Raw genomic sequence first — 11085 nt, forward strand, 5'->3', positions numbered from 1 at the left:
TCGAAATTCTTATCGAATCTCGGTGTTTTTATTACGCGTAACCGACGAACGTGCGCGGTTTTCGTTCGTAAGAATAAATTTTATTCTACGTTCTCACGGACAATTCCGATTCCGCAAGCGCTCCTTCCGGATCTTTCGAGAAATATAGATAAGCGGGAGAACGGGTCCTACACATCTCGCTGGAAGCGACGAGAAGTCGCGCGAGATACCCTACAATCGTGCGCATGCGCACGCCGCGCTATCGAACGGTCTCGAAAAGAGCGGTAAACCGAATATAAACCGGCGCAGTGGCAACGGTTGCGCAGTTAATCGCTAAGCGGAATTCGCGCCTGAAGGAAGCGAGCCTCGCGGCGGATTTCTTATTGCGCAGTACGACGAGTTATTTCACGAAGCGTGGTAATTCAACGACGTGCCCGACGTCGGGTTCTTGACAAACGAAACGAGCGCTTTATTTTCGAAGGCAGCAAGGTACGTATCGCAATTGTCCTCTCCGAATTCACGCGTCACGTACGGATTATTGTTCGATTGTTCAACAATTAACGTTGATTAATTGAATTATCGTGCGTCTTTTGCTACGTTCACGTTTAAAATTGTTATTAATAATGACAAGTTTTTATGTAGAAAATTAATTAAGCCATGATTAAGAAAGATTTATAAAACATTTTTTCCTTAGAGACCTTTGAGCATATATTACGTTTGTTGTCTCGATAATTCTTATACAAGAGAGGTTAAATCGCCATTATTTTATTCGTTTATTAAACATAACAAGCAGGAGAATCTCTTATTTAAAATTCCAGCGTGATTTACGCAGCCAATATTTTTTTATAAGATCGAGATATGTCAATTTTAAATAACTTTTAAATTTTGAATACAAAAGATATCATTGAACGTCGGTGTAACTGTCTTGTGAAGTTGTACGATAATCTGTGATTTTTGTTCAAATGTGAAACTGCTCCGAATGAGAGGAGCCTCTTGTTTTCGTTCGCGAATGAAGATGTTCCAAAGACAGGTGATTTTGCACACTGTCAATACTGTGTTCGAAGGACGGGGCAATACACATAAATATTTCCATGCTGTGTCTCTCAGAATATATGAAAATATCGTCGCGAACGATAAATCGTACAGTTAAAAAATCAAGCAATAGCAAAAAGCAGCAAGGCAAAAATTGCTCAGTATTCTAGATTTTAAACTCATCAAAATTTCTTTTAAAAATAAGTACTGTAGATAAAGCGCCTATTTAAATAAGTATTTTAAATAAGTGCTAAATGCACTTTTCCAGCAATTTCAGCTTGCACGCTTATCAGACACGTTATAATTATTCATAAGATACAAATATATATATTTGTATTTCTATTATTAAATCTATATCTATTATCTATTATATTACGTTTAGATTTTGTTTGCATTCACTTAATTGCCAATACGTTTTATCTTTCATTTAGAATCTTTCCAAACAATTCTATGATAAAAATGATAATCTGTTAGGCGTCAGAAGTAAATCAGGTAAATATATAAGATCTGTGCCTATTTGCCCGCAGAAAATCATGGCATTGATATCGAGAAACCTATACCGCAACTGGTGGGATGACATAGACCGCTACCACCGCGAGATAGAGGACCACTTCCGGAAGCTGAGTGTGCGCGACGATGATCTGTGGCTATCGTCGGTCCGCGACAGGTTCCGGCCGTGGCGCAGCGTGGAGAACCTGGAACGCGAGATAGGCGGCTGGGCGACGGTCGAACGCGACGATAACAAGTACCAGGTAATCGTGGACGTGCAGCAGTTCGCGCCGGAGGAGATCACCGTGCGCACCGACGACCAGTGCATCACCGTCGAGGCCAAGCACCATCAGAGGAAAGACAGACACGGCTACGTGTCGCGACAGTTCATACGCCGTTATCTGCTGCCCAAGGGCTACGACATCGGCCACGTGAAGCCCAGTTTGTCGTCCGATGGTATCCTGACCATCACGGCGCCCAGACTGGCATTACCGGCGCCAGGCGAACGAATCGTGCCAATTCGACGAAGCTTTTTGCCGGCCATCAAGGCCAAGTAACGCGCTGAAATGTTTCCGGATAACGCGAAAGTAGTCCGGCGTCCGAGGGATTAATCCCAAAGACGTCGAAGGATTCCGAATCATTTTATTTTTACAGCCGCGATCATTCTTAAAGCCAATAGTTTGCAGAGTTACGTGCCTGTAATAACAATCGGTATCGCGACCTAGAAAGAGATGGAGAGTTAAACACTGGCAGAGAAGAAAGTTAGTCGGTGTTTACAGTCTCTTGAATGTTTAGACGACCTTCAGATATCTCTCTGCAATAACTGACTCGCGTTATTCGGCTTCCTCGCAAATGTCTATTATGTATGTACAACCGGTCAGTACGATGTATCGATTTTGTAAACATTTGTTGATATATATATACGTATACACATGTATCTATATCTATATATAAATGTGTATTAATGCATATACATATATGTATAATAATATATAATTTTATATGTATATATGCATGAATGTCTGTATGTATCAGCATTGCACTCCTGTATATCAGAAACGAGTCACGATTATTATTTGAACCGTAGCTTAAGATTGATAAAAAAAAAAGACTGCAGAATTAAATTTACATACTATTACGTTTAAAATAAAGATCCACTTCCAATTGCGTACAAGAGCGGAAATTAATAGACATCCATCGATTCCATAATTACGGCCGTGACTCATCTTTCGCGCGTTTGAACTTCGATATTTAACGTAATTAGCTAATTGTAGAAAATTGTACAAAAACATACATACATATGTATAGTCGCGTTGTGTTGATTATTTTCTCATAGCTTTAAAAAAACACGAACGTTAATAATAATAGCTACTGTCAGGAAGCTTTACGACGCTGTTAGACATTACATCATTCGTCTCGGCGATTGCTTTCGAACGGTTCATGCCGCCGTAACTCGCTATTAAAATGTAACAACTGCGTACGTTCTGTAGAGCTTGGCTTTATTATGTAATCGTTCACTTAATTTATTCGTGTTATCGTTAGCTCGACAATTCGATTTAGAACCCGTACTTATAGATTGTTTACGTAACAATTCTTTTTTGGCAAGGAATGCGTGTTGCATAAAATATGTATGAATGATATAGATAAATCACGCGGTATTAATTATTCGTCACTATAGCCAGGAAGTAAGTTAGAATTATAGGCGAGATATTATGTAATGTATTTCGTATTCGTATTTCGAGTTAGACGATTGCAATTGTGTTCAAGTGACGACTAAACACATATATATATTCCAGATTCAGTGTTAATACAGTGATTTTACTCTCGCGATACCTTTCGCACAGTCATTTGTAATTTTATTCGCTTTCTATTACAATTAATGTAATATTTTGCTAATATTTCCTTCAATAAAGGTTTAATATTAATTTAATTTTGTATTCTATTATTATCATCGAACAATATTACCTCTAAATAACTACATGTAATTCTTACAAATTTGCAATTATATCGTAATTGTAATATGTTTCTAATAATACTAGTAATGCTCTTTTTTAAATAAAAATGATTTAATCTTGATACCTTTTTTAAACAATCGTCTTTAAATATGTAATTTTATACGATTTTAACAAAATTGCAATTATATTATTTAACTTGTGTACTATTATTAGTTGCAAATTTGGCAAATATTTCTTTTCGAACGAAGTTCGTGGTTTAATTTTGAAGGCCAATGCTCTATTTTTAAAAACGCATTTTTGCTGTTAAGTATTTATATCTTAATGACATGCTTGTGGCACATGAAAAAGGGCTAAGCCGCAATAAATATTTCAACTTAGGCAAATCATTACTAAATTATCCATCGGACGCAAAATTGCGCATGTTTGCCAAATACGTCACGAAGACGTGCATACATTTCCCGTCTTTGCTGCAAAGCCTGCTTTTGGACGATTCGTAATTCATGACGGAATTAAATTCATAATTTATAAATAGAATTTCGTCGCGTGATATAGAACAATTAAACAACTAATCAGAATGTACATGTATGGACATGTTAAAATGCACGCATACATGATGTATGATGTACGTGTTTATATTACGAATGAGATTTTATTCCGAATTATTGACCGTCTAAAATAAAATTAAACGTTTGAACGTTCGACCGCTCGCGGGCGTCTTTCTTACGATGGCCCTCGTTCTTCCTCGCTCTCGGAGAACGGCACTTGATCGTCTAGGCTCTGCGGTGGCAGTGTCGGTTCCTCTAAAATCGTTTCCTCTGCGGGCACTAAACTCTGCATCCATCTAGCTTGTTCCTCGATCTCCGGAATTTTCTCATCGATCAATTTCTCCGTGTCTACCTTGTCTAACTCCTCTTGTATGCGTCTCTTTAACGGCCCCTCGATAGCATCCATAATCTGATATCTAAAGTAAGTATAATAGAAAGTGGAGTTAGAAGCTTAAATAAGGAATTTTAAGACAGCAAAAAAAATAAAATAAAATTTAATTATCATGCAGAATCATCTTTTTCAGTCTAAATATTATAATATTTGAATGTAGAGAATGTAACAGAAAAATCCAAGATTATAATCTTTTAGATCCCAGATCATATCCCAATTATTGTAACGTATGACTTTAGAAGGATTTTGTAAAAACTAAAAAAAGGCAAAACTGTTTTAAGATTTAATCAAACATTCCGAGACGTACGTAGAATTTATAAAAAAAGGTTTGTTGTGAAGATTGTTTCGAAGATTGTCAAGGTTTCGTCGCATTATAGACACACTTCCTAATGCTCATTGTAATTCGATCGGTGTCGGAAAATCGCCAATTACGGGCGTCACCTTGAGATCGGCGCGAGACGCATATTTTACAAGGCTGCATCTATTATGGTTTACCTTAAAACGTTCGGCAGTATATTAATGCTCGCTTCCATGAGATAATCGAGCGTGCCGGCACCGTGGATCCTCGCCTGGACGTTGCCCAACTCGAGCTCCAGCTCCTCCAGGGCGGCGCGCTTCCGCGTGTCCAGCGGCTGGCCCAGCTTCACCTGGACCCGGAAGTATTGCACGGTGAAGGACACGGTGCCGGCGCGCGATAGGAAGCCGCCGATCACGCTCACTTCCCAGTGAGTCTTGCCCTCCAATTCCTGGGTACCAACGTCCAGGAGCGCGTATACCTGTATAAGGCGTCGTAACGCATAAGTACAAAGTCCACGATAAACATACGTCGCCTACGCGCGTGCAAAGCCCCAAAACCGCGCGTTGCAAGCGATTTGCAAGCGCGCGATATCTTGCGTAATGTTTACGCAACGACGATTGCGATTACGGCCGATCCCGCAGCTGCTTTGTGTTTAGCAATTTCGTCGTATAGACGAAATATATTTATTTAAATTAAATTACAACTCGTTCGTTTAAAGTTTAAACGTTACATCTTCTTCTAAATATATACAGCAGCCTCGTCTATACCTGATTTCAGCAATATTTTTACTGTTGGCATCTTTTACACGCGTAGTTAAATATTATAGATCTCTTAAAAAAGCTCGTTCTTACAGTTCCGTTCTCCATGGTGATAGTTATGTTGCCCATGCGATAGAAACTGGCTAGACCGGTGATCCACGTATGCGACGAGGTCACGGTGAATATACCGACGCTCTGGGTGTAATCCTTTAGCTTGTACGGATCATAGCCCATCTGAGAAACATACTTGCGGGCTTCTGCGATTGCCATATCGAAGGGCGAAATCGAATTCGGGAAGTATTGCGGTAATTGTGATATCTGCTTATTTACCTCGCCCCTATAAATATATCATCGATATATCAATATATCGTCGAAAAAATAAACAAGAAATTATTTTAAATTCTTCCTTTTTCAAAAAAATAAAAAAAATTATTTATTATTATTAAAACGCATAGAACTTTATAAAAACAGATATGTAAGATTTAAATTAATAGATTCATAAATATCAAAATTTAAAGAAATAACAATGTCATAAAAAATGAAAATTAAAACCGGCGTCAATATTGGATTACTGTCCTTTTGAAAAATCGATTATTATTCTTTGACTAACATCATTTATGTAATACTTCCATCGCTACTTTCCTTGCTCTCTATTTTTCTTATCTTTTTTTTATTTATATTTTTAGATATCGTAATCGTACCTTACGTTTGTATTAACTTCCTTCAATATGAATGGTTTGATGCTGTCGAAGATAAAGGTGCCGATGGAGTTAATGACACCTTGAAAAACTGATCCGAGAAATCCTAGATTCTTGAAGTCCATGTCAATTTTGTCGAAAGTCAGATCCATGTCGATGTCCTGAGCTTGCAATTTGCCATCGGTGCCTACTTCCAGCCTGGCGATACCCTCGACCATGACACCGGTGAGTTTCACTATAAAATCGCCGGCGGATCTCGAGAGCCATGACGCCAGTGTGTATAATCCACGAATATCAAGACTGTCAATCCTTAATGCGACAGATACCTTAAAAATACATTTGTTCTTACATTTCTAGCGAAAACAGTAAAATTGGATATATAAACATCGCAAGTGCATATAACTAAATAAATATAATAATAATACTATAAACTATGTGATATAATAAAAAAATTTGTAAAGCTAAATAAAAAATAAAAATTTGATAACTTTAAAAAGAAGACATATAAAAAATAAGAAAAAAATACTGAGATATTTACAAGATATTCTATACACAGAATTATGTGTAAATCATATTTTAAAAGTCCTTGCAAATTAATAATTTAAATATTTTCCTATATAATTAATAAAAAAAGATTTTGTTAAATTAGTCGGAAAAGTATATGGTATACTTTCCACACATTCGTTATTACAGTGTCTCACAATCAGTATTGTATTGATTATCATATTTCTACTGCGTCCGCTTGAAATATAATCATCTCATTTTCTACGTAAACATTTTCTACAAACGTGGATTCATATAAAAATTCAAACATTTAAAATTTCGCTTACTAAAAACGTTTTACGCGTGTGAATTATAAATTAATAAATTTTTATTAAATGTTATATTAATTAAAATTTAACGGTGGAGTTTCTACTTATATCTTTGCATTGTTGTTTTAACAAAAAAATCAATTGATTAATAAAATCTATGATGTTGTAAACTTCTAAAGTTATCGGTATAAAACTAATTTCTCGCATTGACAATAAATTTATAAACTAACGTTACTTTTAAACCATTCATGGCTATATTAATAATTAATTATATTATTATATTATTATAAACTAATAATAATACTATAACTATTAACAATTGTAACACCAAACTACATATTTTCTCCATGCGATATTGTATAATGTATATGTGGTGTATACATTTTAATCGCAGAATCTAATCAAGAGCATTAAAAAAGAAATATTAGCGCATTAATTTGAGTTTCGCTTCTTCTCGAATATCTTCTTGCTTCGTTTTTCACTTTTGTAAACCTTTCCGCTTGACAATCTGTTTTAATTTACCTGCATACGTGCCAATTCCGATTCCACATGTTCGATACGAAACTTGGACAGCCCGTAAACGCTAATCTGCTTGAAATTCATCGTGTACATGGAAAAGGAATGCTTCATATCCGGCACTGGCATCGGATCCGGTATCGGCGCGCCCGGAAGCCCGACGGGATCGTCTTGCTGATAATGCTTGAGGATAGCGCGAATCTGATCCCCGAGCCGCTGCTCGCCCGCTGCCATCTGAGCTGCTTTGCTCTTGTCTAGAATAAATCAGATTTTTTGCTCAATCACCGAGTCAAATCGTGCCGCATAAATGATAAATAAATATGGAAAAATAGTATTATAAAGCCAATTTCACGAGAGGCAAATTTTTTAAATTACGAAATTATCATTGGTGCGGAGAATTAATGATTGAGATTTTATACGAAAATTAATTATTGAGACTTGCAAATGAGATAACTCTATCCCGCCACGATCTGTTATGGCTGCCCCTTGAACTGTACGTTATATTGCGTAAGAAACAGGAATTATTTATATCATGAGACATAACGTAGTAAATAGTGCATCGTAGTTATTATGAAACGACTAACGTCAATCATTTTTTAATCCTGTACAGTAAAAATTAATATTTTCCAGTTGAATTTTTTTTCAATCAGTTTATCTTTAAATTGCAATCAAGAAGCAATTAGGCAAATTATAATTTCTCCTCTACATAATTTTCAATTCGAGATATTAGGCGACGTTAAAACAATAGCCAGAAAATCCAAAATCAGCGACAAATAATTAGAAAAATTATAGTCATTTATCTACGTAGTATACAATTTTATTGAATGAAGTATTTAAATTTAATAAGTGATAATTTATCAAGAGCCCGATAGAGAATAATTGGGAAAATTATAGTCTCCTGCGCCCACACGATATCCAATTTGATTACATAATAAATAATTTACATATTTAAATAATTATGAGAAATATATAGAGCTAGGAGGAAATAAGGATCAATTGGGAAAGGCGTGATTCTTGTGTCACGTAATGTTCGACGCAATTGCGCTTCAAATAATTTTAGAAAGTATTTCCAGGCGTTGCTGGTAACCAATTTGATAGAATCACATCTGTCGACGAATGTCATACCTATCGACGACGCGGCGTTGCTCGTTGGCTCGTCGCCCGCACACGGGGAACACAGGAAGCAGAAGACCACCAAGAAAACCGTCGCGTACACTCGCATTTCCAATCGCTTCTCACACCGCATCTTTTATCTTTTAGAACTTTACTCGAGAATACACCAATGTGTCACTTAATACCTGGCCCTACGACCCTACGCCGATTGATATATCAATTATCAATTAATTCCACGGTTTATCTTAAGATAAGTTCGCGACACGTTTTGTAGCTCCACTGGCACCGACAGTTCCTATCTCTGCCTGCCAAGGGTGGATGAAGATAAGCGGTGTGGCCCGTAACCGACTGGCGAGGCGTGTGTGCACGCGTTTGACTGACCGAAGAGGCACGTCAGTAAATTTAGTGGAACGATATCGCCGACAGGTCATTGAGAGAGCGAGGGTCAATCGCTTTATCTCCATCCGTGCCTCTCCCCTCGCCTTCTTCTTGCGTGGTTTCCTCTTTATCCATCTCTTTCTCCCTTTGCTATACAACCATCCAATTCTGATCTCTCGCTTCAACGATATCAGCGTATGTTGCGCAGGTCGCATTGTGGTGTGGTCGGTCATGTGGAAGCGATCCCCATGATGGATTTTCCATCCTGAACGCGGTATAGGCGTGTACTGCTCGCCCAGATATAAGCGTCTCAATCAAGTTATACCTGAAGATCCCAAAAGGTCAAAATCCATCATTATAGCAACGGACAGTGGATGATTGTAGCAGAAATCGAATTTAAGCTCTGCAAACAAACCTGCTTTAGAAAAACCATCCTCTCTTGGGAACGTATAGTGCCGGATTATTTAAACACGTTTTCTGACCATCGATCGGGGAACCCATTCCGAAAAGTTCCATAGTTCACGTGTCCTGAAGCAGTAATATATATAATCAAAATTTTCCTCTGTATAACAAATACCAATTAAGTGTCTAAAATATTATAATTAAAATAGATTATATACATTATTAGTGATTTTCGTTTCTTTTTTTTTTTCTAATAATCCGAGATTTCTTGCGCGATCAATTTGTAACTTAATGCAATACCTTGTTTATTATACAAATCCGATATCATTTCTTCAATGATGCAATAAAAAAAATATACATTTTTTGTTAATTAATATAATCAATATTATTACAAATATGGGAATTATAGAAATTATAACCAACATTCTAGAAATTAATGCGTCCATTGTGTGAGAGAAATGTGAAACTATAAAAATATTAAAAATTAATCAATTCATTGAGAAGAATTCAAAATGTATTTTTAATATTTTGTCATTTTAGTTAATTTTATATTTATTTTATCTAGTCACTTAAAAAGCAATATGAGCCCTGAAGAACTTACGTTGCTTTCAAGCTGATCGAATGAATTGCGAAATAATTGTCTTTCGCATCCGGTTCGCCTTCCAACCTTAATAGCATCGTTCCGGACATTAAATGAATTTCCGTTGCATCGTCGTAGTAGTCAACAAGATGCTACTCTAATCCACAAGTAACTCGCAATAGTATCTGTTAGCTGTAATTAGTTTAGATAATTATAATATGAAAACATATGATCACACCTTAAAAAAAATAGGGATTAAATTTAAAATTGAAATTCTTAAATCGCGCTCTTTTATAGAATGCGGTGTACACAAATTGCGCGATTGTGAATAGAATTGATTTGTATCTCGCGTCATTAAGTTATATACTCAATTACTGTAAGTATGTAAAACTTGTGTGTTACATAGCAGATGCAAAAGTATATCTTTTAGCTTGCTGTTGCATATAGATATTAATAAATTGATATCGCATCGATAATCGCCGTACGGTTACATTAGCAAAGTATTGATATTTGTTACAAAAAATTTAATAACAAGAACCCGTAAAAAGTCTATTTGAATAATTAGAATAATTATTAGAGCTGTTTATTCGTTAAATTTGATTTTTGACCTAGCCAGATTCCGATTGAAATCGACTCCTGTCCTCGAAGGTACTCTAGTTTGATTGTGAGAAGATTTCAAACAGATATAGCATTTATAAAGAGGAATATAAAATATGGAATATAGAAAAAGAAGAAAAGGACAACATTTGCATTCGATTGAAATAAGTTGTAGGATCCGGGAAATTGGAAATTCATAAAAGTAAAAAAGAAGAAAGGAGAAGACAATATCTGTATTCCATTGAAATAAATTGTGATTCAGATAGTCAAAAGTTTATAAGTAAAAAGAAGGAGAAAAAGAAAAACTCATTAGATCGCTTATTTAAGTGCAAATTAAATGTGCCGTTAATATCGATTATAATGTCGATTTTAAACGATAGCTGGGTTCAGTTCGCCATTTATCGGCTCGCAGTTATTGAAATATTATTCGTCAGCTATATTCGTTGAAATATTATTGTAAGATATACGTATAAAGCACTACGAATGAGCTTGGTTCGCTAGCCCCTTTCATTGAAAAAAAAAAAAAAAAAAAGGAAAGAATT

General features: G+C 36.0%; 2 protein-coding genes across 2 annotated transcripts; one reads left to right on the top strand and one right to left on the bottom strand.

The window, feature by feature from the left end:
* Positions 1-290: 290 nt before the first annotated feature.
* Positions 291-3430, top strand: LOC112460948 (protein lethal(2)essential for life-like). The gene is made up of 2 exons (XM_025025915.1): positions 291-468; positions 1539-3430. The coding sequence occupies exon 2, from the start codon at positions 1545-1547 to the stop codon at positions 2055-2057; it is 513 nt and encodes a 170-aa protein (XP_024881683.1). The 5' UTR covers positions 291-468; positions 1539-1544; the 3' UTR covers positions 2058-3430.
* LOC112460947 lies at positions 3202-10138 on the bottom strand. The gene is made up of 8 exons (XM_025025913.1): positions 9968-10138; positions 9380-9492; positions 8599-9289; positions 7480-7727; positions 6149-6471; positions 5541-5784; positions 4887-5167; positions 3202-4416 (listed from the first exon to the last, which is right to left on the bottom strand). The coding sequence occupies exons 3-8, from the start codon at positions 8717-8719 to the stop codon at positions 4176-4178; spliced, it is 1458 nt and encodes a 485-aa protein (XP_024881681.1). The 5' UTR covers positions 8720-9289; positions 9380-9492; positions 9968-10138; the 3' UTR covers positions 3202-4175.
* Positions 10139-11085: the final 947 nt, after the last annotated feature.

This window comes from Temnothorax curvispinosus, unplaced genomic scaffold (assembly GCF_003070985.1).
Source record: "Temnothorax curvispinosus isolate PA1 unplaced genomic scaffold, ASM307098v1 QBEX01010932.1, whole genome shotgun sequence".
Lineage (NCBI taxonomy): Eukaryota > Metazoa > Arthropoda > Insecta > Hymenoptera > Formicidae > Temnothorax > Temnothorax curvispinosus.

Bases quoted from the DNA above. Each gene is read 5' to 3' on its own strand.
- LOC112460948 (XM_025025915.1), top strand. From the start codon at position 1,545: ATGGCATTGATATCGAGAAACCTATACCGCAACTGGTGGGATGACATA.
- LOC112460947 (XM_025025913.1), bottom strand. From the start codon at position 8,719: ATGCGGTGTGAGAAGCGATTGGAAATGCGAGTGTACGCGACGGTTTTC. The intron at 6,472-7,479 runs GTAAATTAAAAC...TGTATTTTTAAG, and splicing joins CGGAATTGGCACGTATGCAG to GTATCTGTCGCATTAAGGAT. The intron at 5,785-6,148 runs GTACGATTACGA...ATATATTTATAG, and splicing joins GAAGTTAATACAAACGTAAG to GGGCGAGGTAAATAAGCAGA.